Consider the following 23201-nt stretch of genomic DNA (forward strand, 5'->3'; position numbering starts at 1 on the left):
CTAATTAGACTAACAGAACATATAGCTGAGTGTAAATGTTTCCCAAAGCCATTGATAAATAGCCATCTAATGTGGAGGAAAGATAAGTTTGTTACAGATACTGTAAACATGAGAAGGGTTATTAACTTGGTTTATAGGGATTTGGCATGGGGTTGAAGTAATTACCAGTAGTTACCATGGGAAAACAATTGCACAATCTGTTCCAGGGTTTGCTACATATGTGTATAGTTTACATAAAAGAAATTGGCTTTATTTTTGGGTTTCTAAAGAAGTTTTTGAAAGTAATGAAGCCTAGTCCTTCATTATTTTCCTTTGCAAGCTCCAGAGATTAGAACTAACTGGAGAACAGACGTGTTAGCTAAATCATATATAGAAATATAGAAATATAAATGCTATATATAGTATAAGCTCTAATAACTGTTATGACTGTTATGTTATTTAATATGAGATTTAAGGGGCAGACTGCATTGAAATCTGGCCACTGGAGGGAGCACTTTTTTAGATGCCTATTAAGAAGTTGTGTATATGTAACTGGAACTACCAGGACAGTATGGTGACTCCCAATCAAAAATATAAATTAAAAATATATGCATATATGCTCCTCCAGTGAGGACTAATCACTGCTGTGGTTCACCTCGCTGTCCCTTTTTATGATGCTATACAGAAAAATATGTCAGTTCTGCAGTCAGAAAGCATAATATGGGCATTTTCCTATGCCACTCAGAAATCTGATGTTATTAGGGTGCAGCAGCTTTATGAGGTGGAGATTAAAGTGCATTTTGACTGAGCAGATAAATTATGCACACATATTGGCTATTTCTCAGCCCAACAAGGTTTTTGTGCTTGAGAAAGGATTCTGAATGTACAGACATTTATTTCACTGTTCTGGCACAATCCCATTTGCCTTATACAAAGCGCTTTTATCGCCACACAACAGGCTTCCGCTTATAACAATAATACAATTTAAAGCTAATCAATCATATTTAAAGGATCCAGGTGGCACACAAAATGTTGGCGCTTGAATGAATGCCTTATGTACATGAATGTTGGCAAAATGAAGTCGGAACTATGTGCTAATCTAATTTGCTAAACGACCTCAGGCCTTCCCTCTGTTTTTCTGTGGAGTTTCCCGCTCTCTCTCGCAGGCAGATGTTGAACTTGTGACAGACTTTGTTAAGAGCTCCTGACTCTGTGAGTTCCAAGTAACTCAGAGTTTCCCACACTTTTGTCTATTCACTTTATTCATAAGGAGAACAAAAGAAGTGTGCCGGGCTCCATGCTGAATTAGCAATGGTATTTGACTTTGTTTTGTGCTTTGTGGATATCCGAGTCTAGGCAGGCCATCTGGAGTCAGCACAGGAAAACTGATCAAGGCCTGTCATTCCCTTTCTACTGGTATTAACCAGGTTATTCCATAAACATACCCAGCAAAGTCCAGTGCAAACTCATATCATGGTTTCATAAAAGAAAAAACAAGAGTGAAAGCTCCAACATAAAAATGCACTAAATTAAAGCACTAAATTGAATTTCATTCAAACTGGCAGCATGCAGGCTTGGGTTGTAATGGATTTTACATGTAACGTGTAATATTAGGCCTCAGTTTACTAATCACCGCTTGCTGCAAAATGTCTCAGTGAGTGCAGATGTTGCATATTTGCATTCCATTGAAATGTCTATTTTATCTCTTGTTTTGCTGTACTTTCTACTAAAGACATTTTCCTTTAGTCCATTAAGACTAGTAACCTTTATATATTTTAAAGTATGCCAGGAAATGGTTGCCAGGAAAGATAGCAAGGAGCCAGACTGGTTTTGCAACATTTATCTGTAGGGTAAAGTTTGTCTTGAATTTTATTAAGTAAAAATGTGATCCTTGTGGATCTTAAATTATTCTTGTTTTTGTCATACTTTATTTTATATACAGTAGAACCTTTGTTCTGCCTGCAGTCACAGTATCCCATGTCTACAAGTCAAGCTTGGACAGGGGTTCTAGGACCGATCTCAGTTGAGACCTTTATCATAACAAGTTATAAGCAGATGTGTTAGAATGCCAGAATGGGTGCTTAATGTGGAAGCTTAAAGAAAAAATTCTAATTGTAGCTTATAAGTAATGGTGGCCATATACACGGGCATGTTTAAGCTGGTGATTTGGCTTCTTCAGACTAATTCAGAAGCTTATCTGCCTGTGTGTGGGTGCTTATGACAGCCCTAACCCAACCAATATCAGACAAATATTTCCAGATGTCGATTGGGCAGGTTTGATATTACATTTATATTAAAGAGCGCATCCGAGTGTTGATCTGGTCCTCAGTCCGACTCCCTGCCTAGTGGCAATTGTGATTCAATCTTTGGCCCGAGGGCTAAAAAAACAGAAAAGCGTGATATTCCCCTTCTTAAAGTGGGCATAACAGTGAAAGATTAGCTTGTTTGGCAACAAATAAATGATTTGCAGTATTTCACAAGTTGAGCAGTGGCCAGCTTAATGTTGTAGCTCCCATCATTTCCAGCTACAGTCCGATGATCCCAGTGGTGGCCAATAAAAAGGGCAAACATTTGGGAGTAACCTTGAAGTATGTATGTATGTATATCTTTATTTATAAAGCGCCACTTATGTACGCAGCGGTGTACAGTAGAATACATTAATACAAACGGGATTATTAAGATAATAGATAAATACAAAGTATAACAATAAATACAGGTAAATACAAGATAAATACAGTTGCAATAAGTTAAGAGTCAAAAACACAAGAGGATGGAGGTCCCTGCCCCGTAGAGCTTACAATCTATATGGGAGGTTAACTTACAGACACAAATAGGCAAATGCAGTATAAGTGCTGTAGGTCACAGTGGATGACACTATAATATAAGTGCTGATTCCCAGATCAGGTGCTGGGCGAGTGCTCCAAAGGGTAGTCTTTAAGTTCAGTTTTAAAAAGACTGGGGGAGGATTCTCTCCGGAGGAAATCAGGGAGGGCATTCCAAATGTAAGGGGCAGCAAGGCAGAAAGGTTTAAGGCGGGAAACAGCAGTAGTAGTGGGGGGCGCAACCAAACGATTGCCCTGTGAGGAATGGAGGGGTCGGCCAGGAACATACGGAGACACAAGAGAAGAGATGTAGTGAGGAGCAGAGGAATGGAGGGCTTTGAAGGTTAAGAGAAGGAGTTTGTAAGATATTCTTTGTTTAATAGGAAGCCACGATAAGGACTTTAGCAGGGGAAGGACCTGAACTCTCCTGCATGAGAGGAGGAGAATTCTGGCAGCAGTATTTAATATAGACTGTAGGGGGGAAAGATGGGAGTTAGGGAGGCCGGTTAGTAGCAGGTTACAGTAGTCCAGTCAGGATAGGATGAGAGCATGCATCAGCAGCCTAGCTGTTGCAGTAGAAAGAAAGGGACGAATTTTGGTAAAACTGTATAATGAAGTAGCAGAATTCTTAATGAATCAGACATAGTTGGCCAGCTTGAATATATTGCAATATATGGACAAACAATCCCTATTTTGCTTAAAGGGGAGGGCATATCTTGGTAGCTTAATGCACAGAATGGGGCAGATTTATGAAAACACGAGTGCGAATCCTGAATGGGAAAAATTCTGATTGGAAACGAAAATTTCTGAAGATCGCAAATATCACGAAAATGCTTACAAAAAAATCGTATTAGTCACAATAATATCGTATTGGCGATCCGTAAGTCACAAAATTTTCGTACCGAACGATTGTAAACAGCGGCAAAACTGATCCAATTATTTCATGCAAAAAATAAGAAAAAGTCGCAAAAGCGTCGAAAATGTCGTGTAAGTGTTGAAAAAGTCGTGCAAGCGTCGAAAAAGTGTCAGAAAATACAATTGGACCGATCGAACAAACGCTCGGAGCGTGGATAAGTAAATGTGCCCCAATGTCTTACTTATGTACATATTTATAATAGGTGAGTGCATAGGATCTTTTGTCTTGTTTGTCATTCACTAAACAGACTGGTGAATTCAGAAACAACATGTAAAAGAATGTAGACGGAACATCCTTCAAATAACAGTAGCATGTACTGCTTGCAGAATAGAATGCATAAAGGCCAGCTCACTTTAATGCAGACTGGAATATTCTGATGATCACAGTTGGTTTTATTTATTTTTTGTGGTTTGCGAATCATTTTTAGTTTGCCTTTAAAAATGGGACCATTCCCCTATTCTGCTTCCAGCCTGCTATTCACATTGCTGTCTGGTTGCTAGATAAGTTCCCTAGCAATCAGATAAGCCAGAAACAAAAAAATACCAATCTGCAAATACAGGTATAGGACCTGTTATCCAGAATGCTCGGGACCAAGGGTATTCCAAGGGTATATAAGGGGTCTTTCCATAATTTGGATCTTTATACCTTAAGGCAACTAAGAAATCAATAAAACATTAATTAAACCCAATAGGATTATTTTACATCCAATAAGGATTAATTATATCTTAGTTGGGATCAAATGCAAGGCACTGTTTTATTTTTATAGAGAAAAAGGAAATCAATTTTAAAAATCCGAATTATTTAATTAAAATGTGGTCTGTGGGAGAAAGGCATTCCGTAATTCGGAGCTTTCTGGATATTGGGTTTCTGGATAATGGATCCCATACCTGTACCAGCATACCAATCTCTGCATCTTACTAAACTCTAAATTGTCTCTGACATGCATTATTTAAAAAGATCAAATGGACTAATGTGCCTAATAAACATCAGCCACTATAAACCCAACTCCCTGCCTTTACCCATGACAGCACGGCTACACTGACATCCTCCTACATCAGTTACAACATAGGAGTTGCCCTACTATAGCAAAAGACAGGAAGCAAATATTGTTTTCAAAGTAAATTAAAGAAAACTTTTAAAAAAGTGCTGGTATGGGCTACAGAGGGTAAGATAATTTCATGATAGGAGTGTGTGTAAGCAATACATGCACTGCTGCTCCACCTCCTGGGGTAAGGCAATGAAATAGAAAGATTACATTTATTTTTCCCATGAACAAATGAAGTGTGCTGAACAAAAGGCAGAGACAACAGTCATGTGTAGAGGACCTGGGAAAGATCTGACCCCCAGCAAGACTCGGCTGGTGCAAGATGTCAGGAATAATTTGCAAGATGGGCTTATCACAGGATATATATTCACAGCTTTCACTCACATACACATGCCAAAAGAGTTCTGGGCCTTTGTCTCATTAATTGAGGCAATAAATGGCTGCCACTCTTGAGCTGACATGTCTCTTTAAGTGTGTGATCTTTTCTTTGAATTGCTGAAAAGCTACCTAGACTATGTTGTATAATCCAAAATTGGCTTCCATTTAGCAGAACTAGGGCAAGAGTTGCTAAGCTCAGGAAGATGTTGTGTAGCTATAGACAGCAAGCCTGTTACAGGAATACATTTACCAGCATTCCTGTCAACTGAGCATGGCAAAGGGAAATAGTGCACAATTTCAGTTTCTACACTGGTTCTGTGTTCTGTATTAAAGGGGTGGTTCACATTTAAATGAAAACTATACCCTCAGAATGAAACAGATAGTTTATGTTATAATAAGTGATCTATTTAAAAAAATCTTGCCAAAATGGAATATGTATATATCAGTAAATATTGCCTTTTATATCTTTTCCCTTAAGCCACCATTTAGTGATGGGCTGTGTGCTCCCTCAGAGATCACATGACCAGAAATAATGCAGCTCTAACTGTAACAGGAAGAAGTGTGGATGCAAAAGGCAGAACTCTTAATTCTTAAAATGGCAATTTTCTATTTAGGATTACCCAATGGCACATACTACTAAAAAGAATACTTTTATGAAAATGGTTTATATAGATGAAGCAGGGTTTTATATATGAGCTGGTTTATGTGATATATTTTTATAGAGACCTACATTGTTTGGGGGTTTTCCTTTAAGTTAACTTTTAGGGGCACATTTACAAAAGCACGAACGCTCCGAGCATATTTTCATTGATTTTTTCGGGCGTCCGCACGACTTTTTCGTACGGCAAACGACTTTTTCGTATGCCGCACGACTTTTTCGGACGTTTGCACGAAAAAATCGCAAAGGTTTTACCACTGTTTACAATTGTTCGGTACGAAAATTTCGTGACTTTCGGATCGCCAATATGATATTATCGTGACTAATACGATTTTTTTGTAAGCATTTTCGTGATATTTGCGATCTTCCGAAATTTTCGTTTCCAATACGATTTTTTCCCATTCGTGATTCGGATTCGTGGATTAGTAAATGTGCCCCCTAGTATGTTATAGAATGCCCAAATTTTTAGCAACTTTTAAACAAGTTTTTAAATAAGGATCATTGACCCCAGAAGCCAAAAAACTATTGTTCTGTAAGGTTACAGTTCAGTGGCAGGCCGAGCCTAGGATTCTCGGGCCGCGTGTGCTCCGGATTATCGTCTCATTAGTTTTTGTACCATGGTGATCAGTCATGTATTCGATCGACAGGTTAGAAAATTTTGGTTGAATAATTATCAAATCTGTGTGCGTATTTTGTGTAGGGCTTTACCCTGCAATTTCAGTCTAAATGTTAGTTTCAGATTGTTACATTTAAACGTACAATCGATGTCCAAACGTAGAGCTGGAGAGCTGCTAAACAAAACGTCAAAAACCACACAAGATCAGAAGTGAAGACCAACTGCAAATTGGCTCATCAATCTCTACATCATACTAAAAGTTGATTTTTAGGTGAACAACTCATTTAAGTCAACATTAAAGTGCTAAAAGCTCTGAAGTGGTATAAAATGAATCTACTAACAGTAAGGCAAGGAAGTCTGCTCTTCTGCAAATTCAGTATCATATCCTGAAAGAATGGTACTTTTTATTAATTTAGTTTTCACTTCCTTTTAAGGCACCGGCATGCAGGGAGATTCATCACCTGCCATAAATCTTTGCTACCACTGGTGACTTATTTCCCCCAAATGCCTTCCCACCAGGAAGAATGTGAATCACTGGCGGGCTGGCGTACACGTTGCTTTGTTTTCCCTAGTTGCCTAACGTTTCCTCGTAAGGCAAAAGCTGGCAGAGGACTTTGGGAACTGTACTTAGGTTGCATATTGCTTACCTTTTATATACACAAATGAGGTAGAGCAATGGGCACTACTGGATCTAATGCTAGCACAATGCATGCAATTTCCAGAAGGGACACACAGCCAAGTTCAGCATATCTGCACAAACAGCTTCTGCCACAGACACTTAGGGACACAGCCTTTGTGCCCCTCTGTAATTGTTTGGGTGGTGGATTGTACTGTGTAGTAGAATTGCACACTACATTCACCTACTTCACCATAGGAAGAGAATAGGATCTGTCACTCTTAGTTCCCCAGGGGGCTGGCACCTAGACATGATATGCCAGGGTATGCCTTTTGTATTCATGTGCCAACTTTTTCCAATTAAGTGGAAACAGATCATCAGTTGTATTAGTTTTCAATCAATCAACTATACTGATAGTCACGTTCTTCTGAAACTGATTAATGTAAAATATCATGTCCTTTAAACACTTATTAGTTTCTTATATTTTCATAAATAAGTGCTATCAAAGTGGAATGATTTATACTGTTCTGGGCATCTATGGCTAGCTAAAGGAATATGAAACAAGGACAGGTAGGATGACATAGGAACAAATAGGTATAGCCAACCCATGCGTCTCTAATTTTAGGTGCTTATAGGAAGGCTAATATGAAGAGCTAGTGGCAGATAGAGAAGGTTAGGGGTGGGTAGCAAGAAATTTGAAAGGGGTTGTTCACCTTTGAGTTAACTTTTTGTATGATGTAAACTAATATTCTGAGACAATCTGAAATTGGTAGTTTTGTATTTGTTTTACTTTTTGTTATGCAGCTCTCCAGTTTAGAATTTCACCAGTTATCTGGTTGTTAGGGTCCAATTTGAGTGGTTTGAGAGAGTGACTGATATATAAATAGTAGAGTCGCTGAATAGTAAGATAAAGTAACAAAAAGTAATAAAAAGTAACAAGAATTATAACAATGTAGCCTCACAGAGCAATTATTTTTTAGCTGCTGGGGTCAGTGACCCCATTTGAAAGCTGGAAAGAGGCAGAAGAAAAAGGCAAATAAGTTAAAAACAGTACAAAATTAAAAGTAAAGACGAATTGAAAAGTTGCTCAGAATTGGCAATTCCATAACATATCAAAGTTATCTTAAAGGTGAACTACCCCTTTAATGGCAGCGTTTGCTTGTCTTTTTCTATTCTCTGTCCTGAGGGCTCTGACTTTTGAAACAATGTAACACAAGGCTGCAGACTGACAGACCTTCCTTGCTGGAGGCTTTTGTAACATTGTTTAAAAACTAACACAAGGAGTTAAGTAAATCTGCTTTCAATAGCAATTACATTTACAAATAACTTTTAAAGCACTAAATAAAAATTTAATATTGGAAAGTTGTCTAGAATAATGTTTTGTTTTATTAGGCAAAAATTTTTTTTTTTGGGTTGCCATGTCCTTTAAACACTTATTAATTTCTTATATTTTGATAAATAAGTACTATTAAAGTGGAATGATTTATACTCTTCTGGCTTATTTACCCACCTTTTTTAACATTATTCATTTTTTTTTAATTTTCAGATTATAACTGTAAGCAAGAAGAAAAGAAAACCCATGTGTTATTTCCAGCAGTGTATAAAATAAGACAATAAAACATTTGGAATAAGCTTCCCTTGTGTAGGTAAAGGAAGGCTCCCTGAGAAAGTGCCTCACAACATACTGTGTCCATGAGCTTTACAATGGGAAGAGAACTGACTAAAGAAAGCAGGGGGAGTTCATGGTGCATACAAATAATTGTTGGCTGACAACGAGGTTATTAGCGCTAGGCTGTGTGGGTTAGAGTTTCTTCTACTTTCCCACAGATCCTCCTCCCACAGAATGACAACATGGTTTCTCTGCACAAAAGAAGTGTGGCTTTTTACTAGCAGGCACATCAGTGCTGCTGCTTTATTGAGTGAATGGAAGGGAAATTTCCCTCTATTCAGACCATCTGGCTATCAGTCCTACAACATAATGATGTTAGGCCTGTAACTCCTAATGAATGCCCAGTGGCAGAGGAAATGGGTGAAACAAACCTTTGAGCAGGTAATTTAACCTATACAAAAAGCAGGTGTAGAAAACCAGAAACAGTATTCAGAACTCCCAAACTCTACATAGCCAAGTTATGCATTGATGCTGAAAAGGAGAAATTAAACAGCTTCTGCCCACAACTTAATTTTCATTTAAAACATTGGATTGTGTGCTCATGTGTTGTTCATTGGACACTTACTCCTTTGAATGATATCATTTCTATTATAATCCAATCCTAGAACATTTGTTACTTTGTTACTTGACCCTCTACACAGAAAAATTGGACAGCACTGATCTAGAATAAGGTAATCTTCATACCTAGAAATTGCAGGCCTATTATTTTAATGTTTTATAAGGCAGTTACACACACACACACACACACACACACACATGTTGAATGCCTAACAAATTAGTACAAATATTAGTATAAATTAGAACACTTATAATACTAATAATAATTGAATATAAAATATATTTATTTTATTCCACAAGGAAGAGAAATAGAATATGCTTTAGAAAATATGATATGGGTGGTACCAAAATATCTGTATTAAGACATATACTTGTTGGAAAGTGACACACATTGACACAAATGCAACAAGTCATTTAAAGGTATTTTAGGGTTTAAAATATAAGGAATTTTGAATATTAAATTAGTTTGTGTTATGAAATAAGTGTCTGCACATTTCTCTAATTTATCTGCAGGCCACACAGGCAGTGTTGTATTCGTGGGGGTAGCTGCAGGTCTCTGTACTCTGAAATGGCTTTAATAAGAACATAAATTCTCTGCAAATATCCAACACCTCCCTGATTGGTCAAGGACAAGAAGACTAAACGTCATAATAACTCACTTCATGACTAATGTTAAGTGAGAATATGTTACACACTCTTAGTGACTCAATAGCGGCTACTTAATGTTCAGCTGTGTTTGAGCACAGCTTATAGCAAGATTTCTTGAAAGCTCTGTTCTGATATTTATCCAGGTGACCCAGCAGCTTTGTTTCATCGTGTAATAAGCCAGCTCAGAACAGAGAAATGAAAGTGATCCAAAAGTGAAGATGCACCTGTAAATGAACTGCTTCCAACTGTAAAAACCAGCTGTAGTGTGGCATTGTTCCAGGATAGATTTTGAAATGCAATGTGACATGTTGAACAGGAAGAAGATGTATAAGAACTGCCACGTGGAGAGCCAGAAGGAGGAAAAAAATTATTATGATTTATCTACAATGGGCAAAGTGTGTAAGCAAGAAACTAATTGCTAAATAAATAAATAAACAACAGATGGCTATTTATTAAAATTGTCCTCTTTCCATTATCATAAATAATGACAGGTAAACTCCAGTGGTCAGGGATCTACAGTGGCTACAAACAGATGAAGCTGTGCCTTTGATTGTCTATGAAGATTGCACCTGCCAAAAGAAAGGGCTAGATAAGTCTTACTTTTAAGATAACTGGACCCTAGCAACTAGATAGCTGCTGAAACTACCAAACTGGAGAGCTGATAAACAAAAAGTAAAATAATTAAAAAAACTAAAAAAAATACAAAAATGAAAACCAATTGTAAATTGTCTCAGAATATTACTCTGTACATTATACTAAAAGTTAATTTGAAGGTGAACAACCCCTTTAAGATAATGCATTTTAAAGATATTTGATTAAGTATGACTTAGTATGTTATAACTATGCATAATATTCCTATATTTTATTACTATTATTTGTCCTAATTACATAAAAGACAAAAAGAAAAGAAAAATAAGTAGTCAAAAAATAACAATAAAATTGTAGCCTCATAGAGCAATAGTTTTTGGCTGCTGGGGTCAGTGACCCCTGTTTAAAAGCTGTAAAGAAGGCAAATAATTCAGAAACTATAAAAAAATAAATAAAGAAGACCAATTTAAAAGTTGCTTAGCATTGGCCATTCTATAACATATTAAAAGTTAACTCAAAGGTGAACCCCACAAAGTGCACCATTGAATATCAAGTACTGTGTTACTGAACAGTGTTAAGAGTTTGTTTAACAAAGTACATAGTTATCTGTATACATTATTCTACTTTGCTGTTTCAAACCAGACCTTTATGAATCAATAAATGTACGTATATTTTAAATGGCTGGTTCTATACAAAAACTATGAAGTTAGACAGACTTTCAGCTTCATTGTGTGTTAGAACTGAGCAATTAGAGCATTAATGACTTACAAAATACAATGACAAATTCAGCTTTCTACGGAAACATCAAATTGTCCACCCACACTCTGAGAAAGTAGCCTTCAATGGGATAGGAATTTTCTCAGAATCCCCCACTGTTTTCCCTCTATTTGTAACTTCCACTGGAGTGGACAAAAGAAGTGTGTCTTACAAGAGGCGAATTACTGATGATGTTTAACTTGCCATTGTACTTACCAGCAATTCCCATCCCTACAGGCCATCTGGATCAGTATTTTCCCAAGAAGCCCATTGATCGCTTAGCATTGTCATTTCACTCAGAGACCTGGGAAAGTAATGCCCCTTGACACCAAGGGAGTTGCTTATTGGAAAGGGATTGAGTAGTATTAGGAACCTCTAAAATCACTATAAATAAACCGGTTTTAATGTTATTATGCCTTTTCATACTGCAAATTGAACTTGTCTTATATTATTTGGTTTGTTCATTTATTTGCTTATAAAATAGGATCTCAGCTTCAACTTTGTTTCAACTAAGAGTGTGTACATTTAATTAATTAAATGTTTTTGTTCATGAGAATTAACTGTTTGGACCCCTGAGGGGTCTCCAGCATATTTCAAGTCCAGGTTAAGTGCTCACTTTGGCTACAGAAGCCAAAAACACAATGCAAGTCTTCTCTGAGGGGCTCACTTGGCTTTGTGATGTTTATTGATTCCTCACCTTTTGCTTTGATAAAGGCCTTAGGCCAAAGCAACAAAACTTTGCACAGCAGGAAACAGTGGTGGTTAAATGGCTACTTATGGTAATAATGCAGTCTAGCTGCACACTTGCTTTTATCTGTTACATACACATTTGGATAGAGGTTTTGTATATGCTCTTTATATGTGGAATGCCATCCCTGAATTTCTCCAGAGAGAATCCTCCCTCAGTCACCTTTGGATACAGGGCTAACTTTGCATAGACTCAGACTTAAAACCTCCTTTTAGAAGGTAAAGGGTTTCTTTGCAATGACAGAACTGCTTCTTGCTCTGTATTTTTATTCCAGTACAAGGTGCAACCTAGACAATATATTGTCCTGGGAACAAGTACTCTGTGCATGTTGCAGTTTTAATTCTGTTAGTGCTCTTGCATTTGGGCCCACAGTAAATTAGCCCTCTAATTTGTAAAGAATAAAGGTCACTGATTTAAGCTTGCTACTCATGAATTATGTGCTTGGTGTACTTCTGTAAACTGGTACAGGTATGAGACCTGTTATCCAGAATGCTTGGGACCCGGAACTTTCTTGATAAGGGATCTTTTCATAATTTGGATCTCCAAACCTTATGTCTACTACAAAATTATTAAAACATAATTTAAACCCAATAGGATTGTTTTACCTCCAATAAGGATTAATTATATCTTAGTTGCGATCAAGTACAAGGTACTGTTTTAATATTACAGACAAAAAGGAAACCATTTTTAAAAATTAGAATTATTTTATTATAATGGAATCTATGGGAGATGGCCTTACCATAATTTGGAACTCTCTGTAAAAGGGTTTCCAGATAACAGTTCCAATACCTGTATTTACAAGTATGGGACCTGTTATCCAGAATGCCCAGAACCTGGGTTTTCCCAGATAAGGGGTCTTTCTGTAATTTGGATTTCCATACATTGTCTAGTAAACAATCATTCAAACATGAATTAAAGAGATACTGACACCAGAAATTAAACCTTTTTTTACATCTATCATAATATTGTCTTTGCATGACCTTCATTTTTGCTATAAAAGTATTTGTCCAATGCTTTTATATTACCTGTCTGATCCCCCATGTCCCCCTATAAGGGGGCTGCCATATTTGTCCAGCTGGAGGCTGTTAGCATTGGAAGCTATAACTGACAGGCTCAGAAGGGACAGTCAGGTTGGCAAAACAGTCAGGTTTAGGAACTTCAAGTAACAATTACTTACAAAAGCAAATCTCTCAGCGAAAATCAACATGACCCATAGGCAACTTTTTATGTACATTCATATTTTGAGGAGTCGTTTTTTAGTGTCAGTATCACTTTAAACATGTTAGGATTTTGCATCCAATAAAGATTAATTATATCTTAGGATAAAGAACAAGGTACTGTTTTATTATTACAGAAAAAAGAGAAATAATATTTAAAAACTGTAATTATTTAATTAATTTGGGAGAGTCTTTGAGAGATGGCCAAGATGGTCAAGAGTCTTCTGGATAAATGGTTTCCAGATAACGAATTGCATACCTGTACTGATAAGATATAAGGCAGGGCATGGTTAACTGCCTACACAGTATAGTTTCTGCCTGAGGCTATGTAGCTGTTGCTAAACTACAGTTAAAAACTTTCCTGGCCAAGTTGCTGGTGCTGTAGATATTCAACAGCTGTAAAACCACGGGTAAAATAACCCAGGTTAAAACTAGGAATGTATTGAGTCCAATAATAAGTTCAAGATACATTATGTATTATGGGATATGTATACAGGAAAATAATAATGCAACTAGCATATATAACTTCATTATATAGTGCTACCATAATATTTATATGAGGCACCGTATAATACAGTGCATTCATATAGCACCCTGCATGAGACTGAATTTGTAGATTTTGCAGGTAACCTGAATGATATCTTTTACTAACATGATTTTTCCCGCCGAGGCTTATGTAGAGTAGTAATGCCCTATTGTACAACATCTGGTTCTACCACATATGTGCAAGACTGCCAAGGCACACTTCAAAAAGAGCAGCATATTGCAGAGTTGATGTTCCCATCCAACCCCAGTTTGATTATAGTGATGGGAATCTCTTTCCCACATTCTCCCACCTCATATTAAAGCTTGTCTCTATTGTGTAACACACTCTCCACCTGCTCCACTGGGAGCAGGGTATTATCCTCAGGCAATTCACAGTCAATTTACCATGCTGTAATAGATGCCTGCTCTATTGTCTGCCTCAATACATGTATTGGCTTAACGAGTGTGGGAAAGTCTAGCAGGTTTGGGACTCATGCATTTGTATGCACACTTTGGGGTATAAATACAGGCACACAGGCTCCAGAGCTCATATCCTCTTCAGCTCAGCACCAGCTCACAGTGCAGTCTGCTCTCACACACTTTGGATCATGGCTCCTACCAGCATTTCTGTGGATACTTTCTCCTGCAAAGAAAAAAACAAAGTAAGTATTGCTTTGGTGTATTTAAAATGAACTGGCTATCAGAAGGCACCCATTTACAGCCAAGGAATATGTACATGGTGTAATGCTACACTGACTTTAATGTTGCACTGCTAATATTCTTGCTTTTTCTTTATAGCTGAGAAAGCCCATTGTGGAAAAGATGCGCAGAGACAGGATTAACAACAGCATTGAGCAGCTGAAAGCTCTCTTGGAAAAAGAATTTCACAAGCAGGAACCCAATGTCAAACTAGAGAAGGCTGATATCCTTGAGATGGCAGTGAGCTACCTGCAACAGCAAAAAAGTGAGTATCCTATATATTAATTTACTCCCCACAGAAAGCACTTAACCTGCAGCAGTAACTCACAGCCTTACAGAGCATGAGAATTACCATCCTTTACTGTTTTCCAAAAAAAACCCCCATAACATAGGTCCATGGTTAAGGGTAATTAATGTAAATTAAAATAAAAAAAAAAAAAGCATAAGTGTATTATTTTTAGTTATAACGTTTTTATTAGGAGTTTTACATTTTGCTTTGTATTAGAGATAGTGTTAGAGTTAGAAACTTGTGATGGGAATATGCTCCTAACCTATTGTGTTGTTTTTTTTCACTAGGTCAGTCCCCCAATCTGGCAAAACTGGAGCAGGATTACAAGCAAGGGTTCTCAAGCTGTTTAAGAGAAGCCGTGCAGTTTCTGTGCTATTACCCAGAAAGTGGAGAAACCCAGATGAAACTGCTAAAGCACCTGCAAGCACCCCAGAAGCTCTCTGTTGCACCCCTCACCTACATCCCCAGTGTCTCTGACTCCAAACAAGCAGCTCTGGCAAGCAACCCCAGCAAAATATGGCGCCCGTGGTGAACTCCAATGGACTATTGAATCCAAGAGGGAAAATGACTTAAAGTCACATATTCCTCTAGCAGTAAGGAATGCTTTCCTAATTCTCTACATGGATATGCTTGGATGTTGTGAAACAACTGGAAAAAAAACTTGATTCTGACAAGCATGCACGTTATCCTATGGGATGCACATTAACTCCTTCAATGAGTTTCATAAGCGTTTATCATTATTGATAATTTTGTATCATTACTGATGTAATTTATTTACATTTTATTTTATCTTCTATGAAGAATAGTTCTATAATATTTATAGATCTATATGGATATTGTACAATGGGGTTATAGTACATTCAGCTGCCATACGTAACAGTATCGTTAGATACAGCAGTGCACTGGCTGCTACTATACCAACCCCCATTTCAGCTTGTTACTTCAGTGAAGTTGCCTTTGTAGCATATGGGTAATATGTATATTAGGGCTCTGTTTTAGAGAATTAGGTATGGTTTTGCTTCAAGTTTCATTTATAAACTGTACAATTTGATTTCTCTACCTGCAAAAGAAGACCCTATAATTGTATTCGAATAGAATGGCATTATTTGTATGTTTAAAAGGATATTCTTATCCATAGCATATCATTCTTTGAATGATAGACTAGTATTTCTAGAGAGGAAAAGTCTTTTCATTCTGTAGATGGCTGTTCCCATCTGTATATTCTGTGATAACTTCTGTGAAGTTAGCAGCGAGTAGCCTTACATTTTCGAGGGAAATATATTCAAGAGCAGAATTTAATTAGAGAGTATCTTTAATAAAGTCTGAAAAAATTCAAATATCTTTTATAAAGATGTGCTGCAATTGCTTTGCAAGTTTATTTCTTGTTAAAGAAATGTCTACTCTATGTGATCCTACAACTTTTTGTTTTAAAAAAGACATTGTATGAAATATTTTTTGTTCATCTGGTAGCTGCGCATGCAGTTACAATGAGTAAATTGTCCTTATAGGACAGCCATTGTGTATGTTTGACATGTGTCACTGTATTTTACACATTGATTATTTTAAAGGAATAGAGCACAAGGATTAAATAAAATATTCCTTCTACAGTATTCAGCTTTTGTATGAATTTTCTTTGAATTAATTGAAATAACAATTCTGCACTAATATGTATGTCACCACATCTGCGTGTCTAAAGGTACCAAGCTTTTGATGACCTATAGCTTCCAGCATTCATTGGCTATTATAGGATTCTGGGACAGCTGATGGGAAGAGGGTCTGCGACTTATACATCCCAGGTGTATACACACACAAATACCCATATAGGCATATGTATTATAGTGTATAACCCAACATCGCCAGTGATGTTGCCCATAGAAACCAATCAGATCTATGAATTTATTTTCTAACTTGTTGGTTACCATTCATATTGAATTGCTATGGACAACAGCACCAGTCCAGTTGGCTTATACACTATAATAAATATGCCCCTATAGTGTAATAATGTTGTGTATTGTAATAAAAACATTCAACTCAGCATTAGTCTGTTCAAGTTGTATACCAGCAAAATCATTTGATATAGACAGGTACACACACTGTAGAACTGCACTATTCATCACTTTTCTTGCATATTACACCTACATATATTTTTAATATAAAAATTGCAAGCATATAACCTATAAAAAATCTAGTTATGGCAAAAAGTGTCAATGCTAGGATAGCTCGAATGTGATGGTACAGACATCTTTAATATATTTCCAACCAGGGCAGTAATGAACGGGGCCCCCTCTAGACCAAACAATCAAGCCAAGGCACTTACAATGGCATCATTACCGCAGCCAGACTCTGTAAGTCTGCATGTAAAGGGCAGGAATACTAATATATATTGACTATGCTGGTTTCATTAGTATTATTATCACTCATGTGAAGAACTCCAATCCAGGGTATGTGGGGGTTGTAGCAGAAAATCTGCCACTGTGGGGTATAGAGCTGGTTCATTGATAGCCCACAGTGGCCCTCCAGTTTTTGCTATCAGGGGATGCATATTTCCTTAGCAATCAGGGAGTTGTTTGAATGTGAGACTGATATATTTATAGCAGAGGACCCGAATAGAAAAAAAAGTAAAAAAAAGTAACAATAAAATTGCAGCCTTACAGAGCAATTGTTTTTTGGCTGCTGGAGTCAGTGACCCTCATTTGAAAGTTGGAAAGGGTCAGAAGAAAAAGGCGCATAATTCAAAAACTATAAATAATAAATAATGAAGACAAAACAAAGCCTCCAAAGGTGATCTGTAGAAATATGGCTCCATGTTGTTTGTTCCAGCAATTGGAGATGAAAGCATTAAGTACAGTTTTCCTAGCAGTGAACAAGTCTGTCCTTTATCCCCATGTTTAATTCCAGTGTAATATAATCAAGCCAAAATTACATAATAATCTCCATATGTAAGAAAACAAACATTGCCTGCCATGGTGCTGATCATCAGCATTCTTATTGGTAATTATCTCTATAAAAATGTTTTGGTTAGTAGAATTCCCATTGGTGAATTGTTTTGCATTTATAATTTAGGCTAATGCCACACTGGGCTGATTCTCAGCCTACAGAAAAATGCAAGCCGAGAATCTGCCCCTTGCCTTCTTTCTTGCCTACAACTGAAACCATTGCATTAGCCTGAGTGCAGGCACACATGGTGGATTTTTGTGGAGTACCACCTGCAGCCAATCAGACCCACTGGGTCCGGGTCCAGGTAAGAAAGAAGGCTGATGCTAACGTAGGGGCAGATACTTAGCCTGCATTTATCCACAGGCTGAGAATCATGCCGAATGCAGAAGTTTTTTATGAACTGGGGGAGCAGTGGAACAGCTTTATGGTTTGGTTTAGTGTCCCTGTAATAGAATTTAAAATTTAGAATTGGCCTGCTCTCTTGTTACAGCGTACACAGGCTGATTATCAATTTACAGGTTTGAGCAATGTAACAAATGTTATTAGAGAAAAAATACCTTACAGGATACCCAGCCCTGAACAGTTTCTATTATTATATATTAGAAAGTTACTTAAAGTTACATTTTCTTTTATTATGCAAAAACAAAAAAACCTTTTTGTTAGGCACCCCCCACCCCCCAGTGATTATAACTGCTTACCTAATACCCCAGGCAGGTGCTCCTGTTAGCAAAAAACTGCATCAGACTGGGGTATTTCTGTAGTAGCTTTTTACCTACAATTGTCTTCCTCTTCTGTCTTATTTTAAGTAAGTGATTACATTTACTGGGGGGAGAACTAACATTTTGGCATCCCCCCTCCCAATGATTATACCTTTTTTTAAAACGATCCCACAGTCTTTCACACTAAGGGGCACATTTACTAATCCACGAACGTCCGAAAAGCATCCGAATGCGTTTTTTTTCGTAATGATCAGTATTTTGCGATTTTTCCGTAAATTGTCGCAACTTTTTCGTAGCCGTTACAACTTTTTCGTAAATTGTCGCAACTTTTTCGTAGCGTTACCACTTGCGCGAATTGTCACGACTTTTCCGTAGCTGTTGCGCCGAGTACAAAAGTTTCGGATTCATTCAAGCTTCAGTATCGTGACTTTCCTTGGGCCAGGTTGGAGCTGCAGAGTGCCATTGAGTCCTATGGGAGGCTTCCAAAATCATGCAAAGTCTGAAAGTTCTGCCCGCCGTTTACGAGTGCTCAATACGAAAAAGTCGCGACAATATACGAGCAAATCGTAACGGCTACGAAAAAGTTGCGACAATGCGCGCAAGTCGTAACTGCTACGAAAAAGTCACGTCAATTTATGAAAAAGTCGTAACGGCGACGAAAAAATTGCAAAAAATACAAAAAAGTCGCAAAATGTTCGTTTCCAATCCGAATTTTTCCCATTCGGATTCGTGGATTAGTAAATGTGCCCCTAAATCTCACATTAAAGGGTATTTTTATCAGTGAAAGTAGAGCTAGAGTGAAGTATTCCTCTGGGATTCTCACTTTCACCCATTGATAAATAGGTCTTTATATATCCTATAGAAATGAACAGAGTGGAAAAATTTTACTCTAGCCAACTTTGGAAAGCTCTATTTTCACTTTGATAAATATGTCCCAATGTCTGTTTAGCACAGGTTTCCCACTTATCATTTCTACTGCCTTATGCTCCCTTACTTCTAGGGTTGCCACCTGGTCAATATTTGCGTACACCATTGCTAAACTAATAAAGGATGCCAAAGTTATTATTAGTAAATAAAGTGAACAAAGACAAGAAGGAAAATATATATATTTATTTATTTTTGGAAAAGGTAGACATCCTTCCTGCAGTGCCATCAGTTGTTTATAGCTATTGTAACATAAAGCCAGGGCACTTCCAAACAAATTGTAGCTGCGGGGGTGGGCAGGATGGAGCCCCAGAGAAAAAGTAATGGAGTTTAGGTATGTGTAGCAAGTATGGTTGCCACCTGGCTGGTATTTTACCCGCTGGATGCCAAATCACAATGTTATAAGGTAAGACAGATTAATATATAGACCTAGTATTTTTTTTCAGACAAGTTGGCAACCCTAGCAACTCATGACCCTTTAATTGTTCGTGACAGCATTGTACCAACAGCCCAAACCTCTCACTGGGTTTCTGTAAGTTATTGGAACAATAGCCAGAGGGTTGCAGGTAGGGATGCACCAAATCCAGGATTTGTTTCGGTATTTGGCCAGAATTCGGCTGAATCCACGGTCCTGGCGGAACCAAATCAGTGTATGCTAATTAGGATTTGGAAGGGTTAAATGTCGCTGTGGAAAATTTTACCCTTCCAAATCCTAATTAGCATATGCTAATTAGGATTCAGTTCAGTATTTGGCCCCATCCCTTACGTTGGATTCAGGGGTTCGGCCAAACTGAGAACTGGGTTTGGTGCATCCCTAGTTGCAGGCTGGGCAATGCTTACCTGCACTACTATTCACCCTAGCCTGGGGCTCCCACAGCCTTGCTACACCCACTTAATGCTCAATACAACTCCCAGCATGTCATGCACAACCCAGGGTTGTTTGTGGGGTTCTGTGTTGCAATTCAACAGCTGGACGGTCACAGTTCGCACATCCCTGATGTGTACAGAAAAAAGGTCACCAGAGGCCCCTTGATACTGCAAGTATAAAGATGATATTTAAATATATCTGCAAATTAACTAGCATGGCATGCCATGAATACAGTATGTACTTGTACTTTGACTACATAACTCTTCAGGTTTAGTACATCATACGTGGGTATATACTTTCCTAAAAAGATACTTATGTTTTTTTTTTATATAATTGTTTATATATATATATATATATATATTATATATATATATATATATAAACAAACAGAGTACCGCACACAAACCAGGTTTGTCCCTGAGGAAGAGCACAGTTGGTGCTCGAAACGTTGGATCTTTTTTAATAAATTCTTTTTTGTTTTTTCTAAAGTCCCTATGCTGTTTGTTTATTGCAATTTTTTTTACCAGCACCTAGGGCATTCGATTGCCTGAAGGGTGTGCTCCTTTTGTTTCTGTATATATATATATATATATGTACAGAAACAGAAAGGAGCACACCCTTCAAGCAAAAGCAAATGCCCTCGGTGCTGGTCAAACAATTCAATGGACAGACAGAGTACCGCACACATAGGGACTTTGTGAAAAAACAAAAAAGGTTTATTGAAAAAAATCCGATGTTTCGAGCACCAAACTGTGCTCTTTCTGTATATATATATACAGAAACAAAAGGAGCACACCCTTTGAGCAATCAAATGCCCAGGGTTTTATGTGTAATAAAAGAACAGAGTGCCGCACACATAGGGACTTTAAGAAAAAACTAAAACTATTTATTGAAAAAGATCCTTTTCAATAAATACTTTATGTTTTTTCTTAAAGTCCCTATGCGTGCAGCACTCTGTTCTTTTATGTATGTATATATATATATCGTTTTTTCCCTGAGGAAGAGCACAGTTAGTGCTCGAAACGTTGGATCTCTTTCTTAAATAAACTTATTATATTTTTTGCTAAGTCCTGGCGTGTGCAGCCTATATATATATATATATATATATAAACATGATCCTCTGTGTAGAAAGGTATATACCCCAACGACCCAACATATATAGGGATAAAAAGCCAAAGTACATCTCCCTAGGTAAGATTGTTGCTATACTGGTCCCTAGCTTCATTTCTTCTTTGACACAAGGCATCTCATTAACATAACACATGTAAAGCATATTCAAATATATGCGCATAGCTCGGCGGGATATCCAATATGGCGGCCAGTGGAGGGAGAGGTAGGAGTGGGGACAGCATGGATAAAAGCATCACCTTGCCACCTGACGAGATTTTCCGTAATCTGGAGAACGCCAAGCGCTTTGCCATTGATATAGGTACGTGCTGTGAGTGCTGTGAATAGGGCAGTGCGGCAAAGTGACCCGGAGACCATCAGTTACACCCAGGCAGGCACTTGTGGCAAGTTAGCTTCTCGCCTTTTCACCTTGCACTGCACTCTGGGTAGTGTAGTTCCGCTCAATGTTCTGCCCGATAGAAGCTGTTTCGGAGGGAGGTTTCTAAACTACACATCCCGCAATGCTACACTGAAGGTAGGGATGCTGGGAGTCGTAGTTAAGTTCGGGGACTACGTGGTTTAAATGAAACGTTTTTTCCTTTCAGGAAGACTACAAGTCCCACAGTGCTCCTGGCGGCACGGCCCCCCAGTGGGGCTAGAAGTGGAAAGTAAACAATGTTGCTGCGAATGTTAGTGCAGAATACAGCGCTGTGTGTGGGTTTATTGCTGTGGGCAACTGTGCAGCCGATTTCAGGCCATTGCTTTGCGACGTCCGTTGCAGAAACATTTGCGGGCTGTGTATGGAATAAGGTCAGGGGGCGAGAGCTTGCCCAGTTAGCGCTCCAACTTGGACAGGCAGATGCAGGGGGCGCGGAGATTGCACTGACAGTGTAGCTGGTGTTTATCGAACATATGGTACCAATACCCAGTGCATTGTTGCAGCAGCAGAATACTTAGTGTAAATCAGGTCTTTGCATACCTTAGAAATGGGGCTGTACTTGCAGCTTGTATCAGCTGTACCAACCCAAGGCAACCGCAGCCATTTAGCAGGGAAGAGCTGTGCCTCCAAAAAAGCCCCAGCAGCTCCCTATCTTCTTTTCTGCTGATTCACTGCTCATGCTTTGGGCTGCTGTCACTAACCTGACCTTATGGATCTACAAGACAGATAATTCAGATTCACATTGCATGGTAGCTCAGAAAACAGTGCAGTATTCATTGGAATTTAAAGGATAAAGAAAGTTGCAATCACTGGGGGGGGCAAAATGTTAGGCACCCCCCAGTGATTGTAATCGCTTACCTGAAACTCCCAGCCAGTGCTCCTTTTAGGAGAAAACGGCACCGGCCTGGGTGGTTGCATCAAAGCAACCCTCTTCCCTCCTGGGGCTTTGTAAAAAACCGAACTTTAGCAAAAAATCCGCCTTTTTGCTTAACTGCACATGTGCGGGCTGGGGATCTGTCAATAGGAGAAGGAAGGAAGAGGATTGCTTGTTGGATTAACCCCTGGCTGGTGTAGTCGTCTCCTAACGGGAGCACTGGCCAGGGGTTTTCAGGTAAGTAATTGCAATAATGGGGGGGTGCCTAACATTTGGTACCCCCAGTAATTTATCCTTACCTTCTTCTTAAAGGGGAAGGAAAGGTAGGATCTATGGGGGAGGTGCCAAAATGTTAGACAACCCCTAGTGATTGTATTCATTTAACTGATACCCCAGGCAGGTGCTCCTGTTAGCAGAAATCTGTACCAGCCCAGGTACCTGTGAGCGAGCATTCCTCTTCCCACTTCTATCTTCACAATGCTTGCACATGTGCAGAAAAGTGAAAATCCAAACCTTAACAAAAAAATATTACTTGATGGCATTGATTGTTGTAGGAATGCTGATAGTTTTTTTTAAGAAAGCTACAACCAACATTGATTTACACCT

The 23201-nt window shown here is 38.2% G+C and overlaps 2 protein-coding genes across 3 annotated transcripts in view; both read left to right on the top strand.

Annotated features, from left to right (window-relative positions):
* The first annotated feature begins 14301 nt into the window (after nt 1-14301).
* On the top strand, nt 14302-16337 carry hes5.1 (hes family bHLH transcription factor 5). Its single transcript, NM_001044415.1, has 3 exons — nt 14302-14401; nt 14538-14703; nt 15015-16337. The coding sequence occupies exons 1-3, from the start codon at nt 14348-14350 to the stop codon at nt 15257-15259; spliced, it is 465 nt and encodes a 154-aa protein (NP_001037880.1). The 5' UTR covers nt 14302-14347; the 3' UTR covers nt 15260-16337.
* Nucleotides 16338-21479: 5142 nt separating this feature from the next.
* Nucleotides 21480-23201, top strand: part of pank4 (pantothenate kinase 4) — a 33800-nt gene continuing 32078 nt past the window's right edge. Inside the window, 1 exon segment of one of the 2 annotated variants that reach the window (NM_001127018.2) lies at nt 21480-21604. In NM_001127018.2, coding sequence (NP_001120490.2) covers nt 21487-21604 — 118 coding nt within the window. In that variant the 5' untranslated portion in view covers nt 21480-21486. 2 annotated transcript variants of the gene reach the window in all.

This window comes from Xenopus tropicalis, chromosome 7, assembly GCF_000004195.4.
Source record: "Xenopus tropicalis strain Nigerian chromosome 7, UCB_Xtro_10.0, whole genome shotgun sequence".
NCBI classification, from domain to species: domain Eukaryota; kingdom Metazoa; phylum Chordata; class Amphibia; order Anura; family Pipidae; genus Xenopus; species Xenopus tropicalis.

Coding starts and splice junctions, on each gene's coding strand:
- hes5.1 (NM_001044415.1), top strand. CDS start 14,348: ATGGCTCCTACCAGCATTTCTGTGGATACTTTCTCCTGCAAAGAAAAA. Junction 14,402..14,537: donor CCTGCAAAGAAAAAAACAAA/GTAAGTATTGCT, acceptor TTTTCTTTATAG/CTGAGAAAGCCCATTGTGGA. Junction 14,704..15,014: donor CTACCTGCAACAGCAAAAAA/GTGAGTATCCTA, acceptor TTTTTTCACTAG/GTCAGTCCCCCAATCTGGCA.